At 36.5% G+C, this 15,549-nt stretch overlaps 1 protein-coding gene across 8 annotated transcripts in view; it reads right to left on the bottom strand.

The window, feature by feature from the left end:
• The window catches only part of DLG1 (discs large MAGUK scaffold protein 1), a 275,356-nt gene that overhangs the window by 54,161 nt on the left and 205,646 nt on the right, over positions 1-15,549 (bottom strand). For all 8 annotated transcript variants that reach the window (XM_057739271.1, XM_057739270.1, XM_057739274.1 and 5 more), the window contains one exon: positions 552-666. In XM_057739271.1, coding sequence (XP_057595254.1) covers positions 552-666 — 115 coding nt within the window. The remainder of the gene's footprint in view (positions 1-551; positions 667-15,549) is intronic.

Here is a 15,549-nt window from a genome sequence, read left to right as displayed (position 1 = left end):
TGATGCTAAATTTAGCAGAGCAGAGAGAGCTCTGAATGAGGTGCCTGAAGAGAGGGATACTGAAAGAAGATTTACTCCACAAGACCCGAGAAATGCCACAAATTAGAGGTGCACACTATCCAGGCAGGCAGAGGTAAATTACTGCACTGAAAACGGAAGAACTGGTGGAAATTACCACAGTAATTAAATATTACTTAAATGAAGAATATTTTATTATAGAAAGATACAGGTAAATAGAAGTGTTGGATGATACAACGTATCAAGCTACACGAGTCACCCAGTAAAATATCAGCTTAAAAATTTCTGGTCCATATTTATTTGTCTTTCTTTATCATACTATTATCATTCAAGAGATTATATAACTTTCATTAATAAAATTATAATAATATTCCAACTCCTGGAAGACATACTACTAGGAAATCAATCATAAAAAAACACTTCCTTGGTTTGCAATATACTTTTCTATAGTAAAACTAAGTCATAGGGAAAACCCTGAAAGGATTTGCATGCATAAATAAAGACTGCTATAATTAGAAATTAAAAACATTTACCTGACGTAGAGGGATCGCTTCTGACTAGTTCGAAGAGAACCTGAACCTGAGCTAATGCTACTGTTCATCATCTGCTCCCGTAAATCGTGTATTTTGGCTTCAAAACGACTGTATTCTGATGGAAGAAAAAAGAGAAATAAATTCATATTTTACATTCTAAAGAAATAGGTTACTTGAAGATAAAGTATTAAGTATATAAGCTGTTTTATAATTGATTAAATGTGGTCAGAACCTTAAAAGAGAAATCGATACAAGATTTTGCAAATTTTATGCAAATTTTAAAACTTAATCTTCTAAATGTACCATGAATCAGAATTGGCTGTAAATAGTATTTTCAGTATGCTATTTTAACGTTCATATCACATTTAATAAATTAAAAGAATTTGCATGCATCAAAAAGCAGTATCAATCTTACTTTACTGCCAAATTTAACTGTAAATTTTAAAAAGTAGCATTTATTCTAATTTTTTTAAAAAAAGAAGCCTAAAATAATTTATACTAGATGCTTTGTTTACTGACTTCTTCCCTGTAAAGAAATCAGCTAATCTTTTATCTTCAAATTACAGCACTTGTGTGGGGGTCAATAATATGGGAAAAACATGCCTTAGAAAGTTAATAAATGAAATTAAATTTACTTCAACTCATTTTATAATTTATAAATTTTCAAAATGTCAAAACAAGACACAAAAGAGCAATCTGAAGGAATAAACATTTTATTTAAGATACTTTTTATAGAAAAACAAACATGATTCTGAAGATGGACGATTTTAAACTACATTAAAAACTACCAAACCTATTAATAACAAAAACTTTAAGCACTCTTTCAAAAATACTGCAATTAAGACGGTTATACACACTTATACCTTTTTCGCTATTTACAACAAACAACTATCTAACAGACAAGTCAGAGTCCATTGGATTTTCTTATAAAACCAGTCTTATAGCAAGAGCAAGCAACTTGTCCGGAGCCTGTGTAGTTTAAGAAGACAGAGTAAGAGTAAGCATGATTACTGCTGGGTTACTCTTCGTTTCACCACAGTCATCAAGTGTGTTTTCTGGATACAAAGATTAATTAATTGAAGCAAAAAACTCAAATATTTAAATGCTCACAATAATGTAGTAAAATATTCTCTTATTGCCCTCTAAAAATATAATAGAAAATTTAAAGTATAAACATTAGTAGACTGATTAGTAAAAATGAATCCCTGACAATTCAACAATTATCCACTCATGGCAAATCTTTAGTCTGTGCAGACACAGCCAAGATACAGACAGACGGACAAAGATAAAGACTAAAAACATGGAATGGATCCTGAGTTTACACTGGTTCTTCTATTTAAAAGTTAGGGCCATTAGGTTTTTATTTAATCTCTTCTTATATCTTTATATGCTTGCTTGCATATGAAGACTCCTGGTTCTCAAGACACTGGGGATAACAGAATTAGAGGACCCCATCACGACTTACTTTTTTATCCAATATTACATTCACAACAATCTTAAAATAACAACACCAACACCACAACCATGACATGATTACTGAAAACAGTTAACTACCTTTCCTAGTTCTTTTTATCTTTGGAGCATGGCCTATATGAGGAATATACTGTTGAACACTGTTTTAAAGTCACTTGGAATAGTTCCTTCCTAGGTGTTAATGCTGCCAGCTGGATATACATCCAGGTTCATTTGTTCATTGTAATTTTCAACTTCAACTTTTAGGGATTGTTTTTTAAATATTTCATTGTTTTTACAGGTAGGTAAAATAGTTCCAAACTCAAATCTATAAAGCAAGTACATTAAACAAGGATATCTCCCCCTCCCTACCCAACTCTGTCCCGGTCATTATAACACACACACATATACGTAATGCTCCTCCTCCTCTAATAAGCAGTGACACACACATTTCTCCACCCTGCTTATTTTATTCAATAATAAGTACCGCAGTAGCCTTACTGCAGCAATAGTAAGAATGCTCCGCAGCAGCACATAAGGACATCCCTCATCTTTTTGCTATACGGTTCCTTGACATCTCACCTCTCTCCCTGTTACAACGAGATTCTATATAGGGTTAGATTTTGTTTTACTAGCAAATCTGAGAATTGTTTCCTTACAACAATTAAGGTGAGTAAACTTTTTTAAAAAATAAATTTATTTATTTATTTAATTTGTTTATTGGCTGCACTGGGTCTTCGTTGCTACACACAGGCTTTCTCTAGTTGTGGCGACCAGGGGCTACTCTTTGTTGCGGTGTGTGGGCTTAGTTGCTCAACGGCATGTGGGAATCTTTCTGGAGCAGGGCTCAAATTCATGTCCCCTACACTGGCAGGCAGATTCTTTTTTTTTTTTTTTTTTTTAATAAATCTATTTTATTGGCTGTGTTGGGTCTTTTTTGCTGTGCGCGGGATTTCTTTTTAGTCACGGTGAGTGGGGGCTACTCTTTGTTGTGGTGCACGGGCTCCTCATTGCCGTGGCTTCCCTTGTTGCAGAGCATGGGCTCTAGGTGTGTGGGCTTCAGTAGTTGCAGCACATGGGCTCAACAGTTGTGGCTCACGGGCCCTAAAGCACAGGCTCAGTAGTTGTGGTGCACGGGCTTACTTGCTCCGCGGCATGTGGGATCTTCCTGGAGCAGGGATCAAACCCGTGTCCCCTGCACTGGCAGGTGGATTCTCAACCACCGTGCCACCTAGGAAGTCCCCAAGGTGAGTTAACTTTTGACATGATTGAAGTTGTGTGTTCTCCAGTTCTATTCATCCTATTTTATGTTCTATATTTTATGTTTATATATTGACTATATATATGCCTTGTATATAAATAGCCTGTGGCAGATTACATATTCCACAGGTGCCTAGCATCCCACGCGTTCTTGCACCATGTGACCTTGCCATTCCCCCATCAAGAGATGGAGTCTAATCCCCTTCTTGAATTGGGGCTGGTCTTATGACTCAATTGTAAGCAAGTGAATGTGGCAGAAATGATCACATGTGACTTTCCAGGTTAGATCAGAAGACTCCATGGAACATTTGCCTGGTTCTTAGGGGATGCCTGATCTGGAGGAAGCCAGACACCATGTAAGAAGTCCAACTACTCTCAAAGCACCACTCTTCAGAGGTCATGTGATAGTTCTCTGAGCCCAAACTTCTAGCTGATGCCAACAAAGTCACAAGACAAGGGGAGTGAAGCCATTTTGGACCTTCCAAAGCAGCTCATCCATCAGCTGAATCCTATTAAGTGACCTCAGTCTATGCCACAAGGACCATCCAAGGCAAAATTCTGGCAGAATTCCTAGCCTGCTGAATCCACAAAATGATTGCTGTTTTAATCCACTGAGCTTTAGGGGTAGTTATGAAGTAACAGGAACCGGAATAGAGTCTCACTGTGTGGTCTATGTGTTCATATATATACATACACACACACACACAAGGACAAGCCTTCCTAAATTTATATAATCTATAGACTAGATTCTTAAACAAAGGATCATATAAATTATCTACAATATATAAAATATTTATATAAAATTTGTATTTTAATGTTTATTAGACCTTTACAAACATCTGTATATACTCAACAAAATATATTTAAATAAAATTCATGTATTTATAAAAGTCAATATATAAACATAAAATTGGGATGCTTATTCTGTTGTTCTAATGATAAGCTTTGTTTGGCTTTTGGCCCTACTATGAGCAAGTTCCCCAGACCTGATGTGAAATACTATCCTTTTATATTAAAAACTTCACAGCAATCAGAAAGTCTATTCTATCTTCAGATTATTTTCAATTCTACCCTCATTTTCTGGTAACTGCATTTTCTCCAAAACGTCACAGCATACAGTTTTTTCATGTTAAACACTCTTTTCCTTACAACTATCTTAATTACTAACACCAGTCTTTATGTCAGTATCCCTCCCACCATTTTGGGTGTCTGAAGATCGTTCTTTCTCCTCAGGAGGGGTTTATGTGAACAATATCATCCTAATTCTTTGCAGATACATTGGATTGCAGTCCTCATATCTCAAGCCTGTTTGATTACGTTTCTGTCTCTGATTCTTAAGTATGACGACTCCATTGTCTCCTTCAAACCACTGCTGGTGAAGTTCTGATGACAACCTCATTTTCTATTCTTTAAAAAACATTTTTTGGGGGCCTGGGATTTCACCAAATTTTTTTCCTTTTAATTCCAATAATTTTATTAGAATGTTTCTCAGTGATGGTTATCACCTTAGGTACCTGGCTGTCCTTTTGATATGCAGCTTAAAATTCTTTTTTTTTTTTAATTTTAGCAAAGTTTTCTTGTTTATATATTTTTATTGTTTGTTTTGTTGTACTGTTTTGGTTTTTTCCTATGAGACACCTATTATATGCATGTTGACTATTCTCTGCCTACTTTCTGTATCTGTCACTCAAATCTTTTTTTTTTAAATTAATATATTTTTAAAGACTGAAGCAATCACAAACTCTTTTTCCTGAACCATTGACAGTAACTTGCTACCTTGATGTCTCAAAACTCTTTAATTCTCAGTGTGTATTTCCTACAAATAAAGATATTTTCTTATACAATCACAAAACCATCAAAATCAAGAAAGCAACGTTAATAAATTACTACACCTCATGTTCACATCCCACTGAAGTTTCCCCAATAATGTCCTTAATAGCAAAAGGATCCACTTTGAAATCATGAGTTGTCATATCAGAGTATACAAGCATTTAAACTGTCATATTTTTAAAGCCTCCTCCAGTCAGAACAGTTCCTCAGTCTCTCCTTGACTTTGCAATCTTGCTAGTGTTGAAAATTACAGGTCAATTATTTGGCAGAATGTCTCTCTAGATTTGTCTCATGTTCTCACATGATGAGTCCTGCAACTTTGGCAAGAATGTCACAGGAGAGATGTGTATTCTTTCCAGGGCACCCTACCAGGTGGCATACATTTTTGATTTGTCCGTTACTGATGCTATTAACTTTCAGCACTTGATGAAGGTTGTGTCTGCCAGGTTTCTCTATTGCAAAATTACTCTTTTTGACCATGTTCAAATACTAAGTTACTGAAACCATGCACACATCTCCATTCTCATCAAACTTTTAATTCATTCATTTATTTATATTAATAAAGACCTGAGTTCTTAGTTTATTCAGTGGATTACTATCAGGTACTATTATCATCAATTTGATGTTCAAACTGTTCCTAATTTGGCCAGTGGGAACCTTTCAAACTGGATTATGTGCCCTTTTGACATGGCTCCATCATTCCTTGAGCACTTCCTTGCTTTCTGGCATAAAATATTACAGAATAATCTAATACTTTCCCTGCCCCACTCCTGGAACAAGCCATTTATCCAAACAGCCTTGGAAATTTAGATGGGGAATAGTATTTAGAAGCCAAGATCGGAGTCCTAGGTGCACTCATTGAGCCCAGATCTTCTCAGTGAATCAGCTAGGGAACTATAAATACATACACACACACACACACACATATATGTAAACATTTATAACTATATGTTTATATTTATATTATGTAAACTGAAAACAATAGGTTCACACCAATTTCTCCAATTCTAATCTAATTATTATACGGTTTATATTTATTTCTCTCCCTTTCTGTATTTATAACTCTCTTCTCAATCAGTGAAAATTACAGATAACATTACCCTTAAACTACATATTCATTTGATCAATCTCTCTATATGTAACTAGTCTTCTGTTTCTAGTACCACCTACTTTCCAGACTGGGCTCTGACCAGCCCCATGTGTAACAACCTCACTCTGCTCAGGCTCCAACTCCTCGCACCAGCACAGGTGCCTGCGTGGAGGCCTTCATCATGGTTAAGTCCTAATGGGTTACCACAGCTGTCCCAACCTTCCCAGCCCTGCCGTGCACATAACTACCTTGCTATGCTTCACCTAATGGCTTTAATACAAGATTGAACAGGATGTAGAAGAGAAAGAAATCTTTATTTTTGATTTCTAAAATTTTCCTCTTTTTAACCTACTTGCTTTAAATGACTATTGTGCTCCTTTCTAGTTAAACTTGATTTTTTTTCTTTTTTTTTGGCACACGGGCTTAGTTGCTCCGTGGCATGTGGGATCTTCCTGGAGCAGGGATCGAACCCATGTCCTCTGCATTGGCAGGCGGATTCTTAACCACTGCGCCACCCAGGAAGCCCCTAAACTTGATTTTTAAAATAAAATTTTTCTTTCTGATAACTTCCTTGAGTTTTGTTACCTCATTTATGTTGTTCTCCCCTATGTTCACCATGCTCCTTTAACTTCTCTTGCAACATCAGTCCACACTTTTCATTTGTCCTGTGGGCGCGTCTTTCTGGCATACGTTCACTGTAGACACATTATTCTGATCCTTACTATCATTTTCCAAATAGGTTTCCACTGGATTCAATCTGGATCCTTTTCTGTTGTTCACTTTTACGTGAAATTAGTTTTCCTGAACTTTTTTAGATAAGGGTATTGGGTCAGGATGGCTTTTCTATCTTCACAGCCCTAGAACTCCTTTTTGCTGTTTCTGTCAAGTGTTCGAAGATAGATCTCATACATTGTGAGACTTCCTGGTGCTGTTCTTTCCCCCCACTCATCTGGACCTTTTATATCCTTTAGCCTATTATGCCTATCCTGCTCAATTTGGATTTTATTCCTAGTAGTTTTTCCTTAGCGTGGGGTCTTGAACTAAAAGGGAGCTACAGCTGGTTAACTGCGTCCTGGGGCTCAGACTGCTCCAGCTCCTTCACACCTTATTGCAAATTCTTTGCACTCATGTGTAGATTGTGAAAAAACCCTTATAATTTCAAGTGCTGTTCTCAAATTGACCCACTGCATTTAAAATGAGTACAGATTGGCTTTTGGGCTTCTTCTATTGCTGCTCTTTGTACAGATGCCGACATCATAGGGTCTTACAGCTGTTGACAGCTTATTTATACTTGCTTATATTTTGGGGTTCATGGGGATACCTTTTCATCTGGTTTTGCTATCCTAATTTTTTCCTGGGGAGGGGGGAGTTCTGGGCGATTCAGTTTTAAATCTACTATCTGATTTTGCATTTTCTATTTGCCCCACGGTTCTATGATTCCATTATTTTAGTGCCTATCCTAGAAAATTATTAGGAAGTGATGAGTTTTATTACTTTTATGTTTATTTTTAAATTTCATTACTTTTGTTTTTAGTATTTTAATCTTTTAAGTATATTTGTACATCTGTATAATTAATAATGACCATGTTTAACAACTACAAGGATGAGTCAAAAATCATCCGCACTCTGGCTGTAGAACTTAATTAACTTTTAGTAAAGACAAATACATCATTTTTGACATAATCTCTTTGCTTTTCAATACACTTTGTCCATCTGTCCACAAGCTCTCGTAGTCCCTCATCAAAAAATGTTTCAGGCTGAGCTGCGAGCCACAAATGCACCGCTGCCTTCACGTCTTCATCAGAGGTGAATCTTCATCCTCACAGGGCTTTCAGGGGACCAAACAGGTGAAAGTCCAGTGGAGCAAGATCAGGACTATATGGAGGATGCTTTAGCACCTCAAAACGAAGTAACCCATGACAGACTTAGGTTTTGAAAAGTCTGTGTGAGATGGGTATCGAAACAATTCGTGGGAGAGCATAAACAGAAGCGTTTGGATATCTGCAAGCAAAATTTGGACCGATACTCTAAGGAAGATGGAAGTTTCTTAAAGAGAATCATTACTGGTGACGAGACATGGATTCATCACTACGAGCCTGAGAGTAAACGGCAGAGTATGGAATGGAAACATCCTCAATCTCCAGCCAAGAAAAAGTTCAAAAGTCAACCATCAGCTGGAAAATTGATGCTTATAGTTTTCTGGGATTCTCAAGGGCCGGTATTGAGACATTATCAAGAAAAAGTTCAGTGATCAACAGCGCTCGTCACAGTGAGATGCTTACTGAAGAGCTGAAGCCTAAACTTTGGATTAAATGCAGAGAACTGCTCTCCAAGGGCGTTGTGACCTTGCATGACAATGAACGTTCACACACTTTTGCCCACACTGTCGACACTCTGCAGAACCTTTGTTTTGAGTTGTTAAAGCATCCTCCCTATAGTCCTGGTCCTGCTCCACTGGACGTTCACCTGTTTGTTCCCCTGAAAGCAGACCTACGAGGACGAAGATTCACTTCTGATGGAGAAGTGACGACAGCGGTGCATTCGTGGCTCGCAGCTCAGCCTAAAACACTTTCTAATGAGGGAATACGAGAGCTTGTGGACAGATGGACAGAGTGTATTGAAAAGCAAGGAGATTATGTCAAAATATGATGTATTTGTCTTTTCTAAAAGTTAATGAAAATAAATTCTACAGCCAGAGTGTGGATGATTTTTGATTCACCCTCGTAGTTTGCAAAATTCCTGAAAGTTTAACAACTGACCCTTGTAAGCCAGTACATTACTGCATTTATTCCAAAGTGACTTTGTGATTCTTTAGCTCTGAGTTCTCAGTTTCCATTCACTTTTTGTTTGATAATTCCTTACTGCCTTAGCAACTCTTTGATGCTTTTAATAAAATGTTCATTATATTTCACGTAGCACTATTAGTTGTTTTCAGCCATTTTGCCACTTCAATTAACCAAAGTCCCAGTGATTTAAAATATTCTACATTTTAGAAATTTAAAAACTTTCTTTAAAAAGATCACATTACCTTTTATAGTGAGGCAAAAAATGTTCTCTCCTAAGAACTAAGTTACTGCAAAGCCGTTACAGTCTCAGATATTCAACATTTAAGATACTGGAGACCTAAAGTCAATTCCTGACAATTTCTTAAATTTGTGTCTTACTTATTTTGTTCACTCTGTTTAGATTTTCATTATGTACGGTCTTTACTTACTATTAACAATTCCTCATAACCATCTGTCTTGTCTCTTTCGAACATACTTCAATACTTTCCTCAGTTACTTTTCCTTTAAACCTCCCATTTCATTTAGCTAGCTAAGATTCCTATCTTTCCTTTTGCTTCAAGCAATTCACTCTTTCTGCTCGAACAATTTCCACCTTATACTCATCCTGTATACCTTTCCTTATATTTTATTTTGGAGGAAGAGTCTCAGTTCTTTTTTTCTGTTAAGTCATTTGCAGCCTTCTTCTAGAAATTACACAACTCATTTCAGGAAAGCTACCACTGGAGAGAGCTCAAATGTCCCCTAAGAGATAATCCCTCCTGAGCATTTCAGAAATTCCTGAACCAAACCATACTTCCTGTCATGAACCATGTGAAGGAGTCTCTGCACCACTGGCTGTGAGTTCAATGATACATGTACGATTGTAAGAGGAGAGACACTGTTTAACAGCCAACTTTCTGCATTTTATGCCCCTTTTAAACTTCTAATCTTAGTGTGCAATTCGATGCTAGAAGTGAAAAGATGAAAGAAAGCAGGAGGGAGGAGGGTGGGGAGAAATTTTTCCTCCCCCAATTTCTTTGAAACTTGCAATCTTAACTAAGAAGAATAAAACTCATTTATACTCTATGATTAAATATATTAATTAAACACAGAGTTAACATCTGAGAGCAACAACTATCAGAGAATGTATATTATGACTGGTCTAGAAAAGAAAAAGGAGACTTTTTTGAGTAAGAAGTCAGGCTGGTTGTTTTAAGTAGTTAAGAAAGGGTAGAAAGGTACAGGAAGGAAAGTAAGATACTGAAAAAAATTAATTAGGAACCTGCTAGAAAATCACTTTAAGACACGACATATCTTGCAGAGAAATGGTGCTAATTCAATACAACCTCTCCATTCGGCCTCCAGACTCTCTTTGGTTGTTACCAAAAGTAATTATGAAAATAAAATGAGAAGATGGGTTAAAACTCCATCTCCACAACTCAGATTTAAATTAAACATCTGAAATTCAGAAAAGTGGCTCTGGCCAAACCTCTCGAAGCTTTTCTAGACTTCAGTCACTTGAACACTAGGGATAGTAACACCAATCTCAAAGAATTTTTTCCTTACGAAAACAAAATACTTCACAAATTTAAGACATATTCAATGGGAAAGAGAACATACATTTAATATAAGTTTAAAATTTCCCCTTTTTTCTTTATAATATCACCACAATATAATTAACATTTTCTGAACCAAAAAATATGGTCTGGAAGTTGGTATAGTATACTCGAGGAACAATGAGATAAGAGTTGAATTTAGGGCTTTTTGTGAAGGGAAGTAGCTTTAGTGTGTGGCTGAGAGGTGTTCAAAGTGTGGGGACCACTGTCACAGAGATTATTTTAAGCTGAAGACATTTGAGGTTCGACAAATGTAGGGAAGAAAAGCCTTCTTATAGCTTCCCTTACCTGACTAAAAGAAGTAACTTCTGGGAAATGAGGCTATTGTAAATCTCCTCTCTTGGGGAGATTTATGACCTATAACATGGAAAGACCACTCATACTGTAGATAGAAACATCACAAAACTTTTTCCTAACTATGTGCTTTTCTTTCCTTAAGAAACTCATTCGTTTTTCCCAAAGAAGGCTTTTCTCTCCACTCCCTTTTCCATGTTAGGCAGATAAGCCTTTCACTTTAACCATTTAATGAGCCAGCTACTTCTTTTCTTGGCTCCCTGTATGCATGCAAAATAAAGTATCTTCTTCTGTTAATCTGTCTTCTGTCAGTTTAATTCAGAGACCCCAGCAACTGAAACTAAAAGGGTAGAAGAAAACTTTTTCCTCCTCTACAAAGGGCTAGAATAAATCTTAAGCACAATAGTTATGTAACGAAAGTTACTTAACCTTTCTGTGCCTTATTTTACACAAATGTAAAATGACGGTAAAAGTGCCCACTTTAAAAGGTTTTATGGGAATTGAGCTAATAAATATAACATGGTTAGATGCCTGGCACACATTTTTTTTCTATTATAATCTATCACCCAACCTATAGGAGATTCTGTAACTATACACCAGGAACTATTTGTCAAAATTTTCTAACTTCTGGATATGGAGTAAAAAACTAGAGCAGTATTTCCAGTGCCCATGTTTGACTTCTGATTATAATCCCCCAGAATGATTAGTAGTAAAGCTATACAAAATAAAGTATTCCTTGTCTTTGGAGTTAGCAAAACTGAGGGGAGCTAGGAGATGAAAGTCCTTCTAAAGTGTTTTGTGGAGATTACTTTTTTCCTACTTAGAGACTGTGTCATAAAAGTTCAAAGTATACAAGCTGAAAAACTCCTAACAGTATTTCATGGAAGACTAATAGGCAAGCTGTCGATTCTAAAAGATAAAAACCTACTCTTACCAAAAAGCTTACCTATTTGCTCTTGGTCTGTTTGTATATATGTATATATGTCATGTTATCAATGAAGCAGAGAATCCCAAGGGACCTGTCATTAATAAAGCAAAGATACTAACTGCAAGGAGATGACTGACTATCAGAGTATTAGGCGACTCCTTTTATACTGTGTAAAATAGTCCCCTCACCGAGAAAGAAAATCTGACTCCTATCTTCAATTTATATCCTTGGCCTTCATAGCAGTTACACACTGATGATGTGGAATACGTATTTTTAAAAAAGTGCTGTACAACAAAAATGCATTTGTTAAAATTACATAATTAGTATTAAAACAAAACACAGGGGCTTCCTAGGTGGCGCAGTGGTTGAGAATCCGCCTGCCAATGCAGGGGAAACGGGTTCGATCCCTGCTCCAGGAAGATCCCACATGCCGCGGAGCAACTAAGCCCATGTGCTACAGCTACTGAGCCTGTGCTTTAGAGCCCGTGAACCACAACTATTGAGCCCATGTGCTGCAACTACTGAAGCCCACACACCTACAGCCCGTGCTCTGCAACAAGAGAAGCAACGGCAATGAGGAGCCTGCACACCACAATGAAGGGTAGCCCCCACTCATTGCAACTAAAAAGAAAGCCCATGCACAGCAAAAAAGACCCAACACAGCCAATAAAATAAATAAATAAATAAATTTATTTATTTAAAACAAAAACCCAAAAAACAAAAAAACAAAACACAAAGCCATCGTGTCACTGCCTAATAAACAAACGTAAGTAGCAATAGCACGAAGAGGACAGGTAAGTTTTCACAGTACCCAAACATGCTTTTAAGTTTTAACTCTCTTATCTTCTGTTATTCTTTATAGAACGTCATTTCTTCTCTCTGCCCATCTAAAGCCTACCCATTCTTTAGGTTTCCAGTTAAGCCCTGATCCTACTCTACGGCATTTTTTCCCTCATACCAGGCAACATGATTTACCTCCTTTTGAATTCCCAAAGCAATGTTTGTTTTCTGTGCTCTACTGGTCCTTACCTTGTGTTTATCAGGCAATGACACAAGAATACAATATAAATCAATATCACCAGACTAAACACTCATCAAAATATTTCCAGTGAAAAGCGTCTAGATTTTGAAGGCAACAGACCTGGGGCTGAATCCTAATTATTACTAGCTTTGTTATTTGAGTCTGTATCATCATCTGTAGGTAGAGATATAGCTATGTGTTTCAAAAGGCTCTAAAGCAAGGCTTAAATAAATAAAAAACAAACAGGCACCTAAATAAACATACAATTATAAACTGTGCTGAGTGTGACAAAGAAAGAAAACATCACAGTGCTATGAGAAATGGAATCATGAGAAGGAGACAATCGTATAAAGAACAGGGGGAAAGAGACTCTAAGAATAAACAAGATGAACAGAGAATTAGGAAAATACCTGGTGTAATCACGGGTCTGAAAGAAGGTCTGTATGGTTACAAGCTGAAGGAACAAAGGAAAGGACAGAGGGCGTGCAGTGAAGCCAAATGTCTTGCGCTGTGCTCAACCACATAGGGCCTTGCTGGCCCTATTCAAGGGTTTGGATTTTATTCAGAGTATAACTGGAAGTGTATTAAATGGGAAATGATACAATCTAATCTTTGTATTTAAAAAGACCATTTTGGCTGATGAATAGATTGAAGAAAGTCGAGAAAGAAGTAAGGAGACTTGCTAGAGGCTATTAGAATAGTTTAGGTAAGATATGATAGTGGGTATGGTCAGGGTAGTGGCTGAGATATAGAGGTTGAAAAAAGGGAAGGGAGGTCAAGGACGACTCCTAGCCTTCTGGCTTAAGCATCAGTGGAAGTGCCACTTACAGAGGGAGTAAAAGAATTGTTTCAGACATGCTCAGTTTCAAACATTAGTGAGAAATACAGCTTGAGAAATCAAACAGGACATAGAAGTCTAGTCTTTAGGAGATGTTTGGAAGAAAAGATATATAGGATTAACATAAGGGTCTAACCTTGAAACACAGACGATGTCTGCTAAATAGTAGCTACTTGAATAATCAAAGTACAATGCAAATCTCCTTGATATAAAAATGGCTCCATCAAGACTGGAATAGTTAAAAGTTTTGAATACAACTAAAGAAAAAGAAAATCAGAAAGATTTACACAGAAGAAAAGCACAGAAATCACAAAAAAAGAAAAGAAAAAAAAGCAGAGTGCATGCACAGAAAAAGATAATCTGAAAGAGAGATTCCTAGGTCCACTTAATAACTATCCTAAGAAAAGGGCAGCCCACCCTTGCCAGCCATCAGTGGCCAGTATACCTATGCACACAGGGGTACATCGGGCTTAGGTAAGAGCCACTGAACATAAAGATGGTAAAATTAATGATCCTTGTCCTGATCTATGCTAACAAAGCATTAGAGCAGTTCTTCCTTTCTTCAATTCTTACCTCCTTATTAATAACTTCATATTTTTAACTGGGCTCCAGAAGATTCTTTCTTGATAAACATTAAATAGAATACATCTGAATTTTGACCATTCTGAGTTAATTTTCTATCATGCTGTGTTGTTTCAATATAGTCACTTCTTTTTAATCTAGTAAAGTTTTCTTCACTAAATTATAATCTCAAGCATTATTCCTTTCTTTTAAAAAAATTTACTTTTTCCAGAAAGTCTAATTATGTATATGCTATATATTATATATAAATATGCATATAAAAATTCTTTGTTTCTATTTATTTTTAAAAATTTTTCCTATTGTATCCTTTATGTCCCCTATTGATTTTTCTGTATTGTCTCTTTCTCTTTGTGTTCTAATTTAAGAAAATGGTTTGTTTTCTTCTTCTTTCCTGGGTTCTGCTAGCTCAAAATTAATCTCTTCTGGCTGTTAAGCCACCTCTTCCTTCAGTTCTTTACATATCTACTTTGTGGTGGTCTTTCAAAGAAGTGAATGCATCAAGTGTTTAAGAAAATTAAAATCAAATTTTCATCTGATTTGTGCCCATTTTTGTGTGTGCGCGTGCACATAAACGTGTGTGTGTGACTTTTATTTCTTGCTAAGCTTTGCTGTTTGTTTCCATCTCTTCTTACTAATATCTCTGTATGAATGCCAGGCCAGTTCCCTTTAAATTGCTTATTACTGAAAGAATTGGCTGGACCAGAGAGTTTGGGGTGCAAGATGCGGATGGAGGCATAGGTTATTTTTACAGCCTTTAAAACCAAAAGACTGTCAGATTCTTTGATGCTATCAAGACAGACTGTTTTAACCAAATACTTCTCTAAACAAAACCACATCAAGGATGGCTTCTGCTGTAGCTTGTTCACTCCAATTTCCATGTGGCCTGCCATAAACAAGGGATAATGTTTTTATACTTCAAAACAATCCCCTCACCTTTAAGAAGTACAATTTTCTGTCATATTCTAAGTTGTGCTACCACTGAACATTCTCAATATTCCATGTTTCCACTCTCCCCTTCCTTCCATGTAGCTTTTGCCAGATCTTAACCTGCTTAAGAAGCCTTTGCCTGTATTTTGTCATCTAGGTATTATACCTGTCTTCTTAATTTTGCTCAATGTGAGGTGAATCTGATAGGTAGAAGCATGTGTTTATGTTTTATTTTCCTTGTTGCTTTTGTGTGTTTTCTGGGGATGTCAAGGAGCAGCCACTGACTTATCCTTAATCCCTACCTACACAGTCTATATTCCTCATAAACATACAAATAAGAGGCTTTCTATAATACTAAGCAACCAGTGATTATAATTTGGCTTCCATATAATATA

Source organism: Hippopotamus amphibius, chromosome 6, assembly GCF_030028045.1.
Source record: "Hippopotamus amphibius kiboko isolate mHipAmp2 chromosome 6, mHipAmp2.hap2, whole genome shotgun sequence".
Classification (NCBI taxonomy): Eukaryota; Metazoa; Chordata; class Mammalia; order Artiodactyla; family Hippopotamidae; genus Hippopotamus; species Hippopotamus amphibius.
This window is presented reverse-complemented; position numbering and strand designations above follow the sequence as displayed.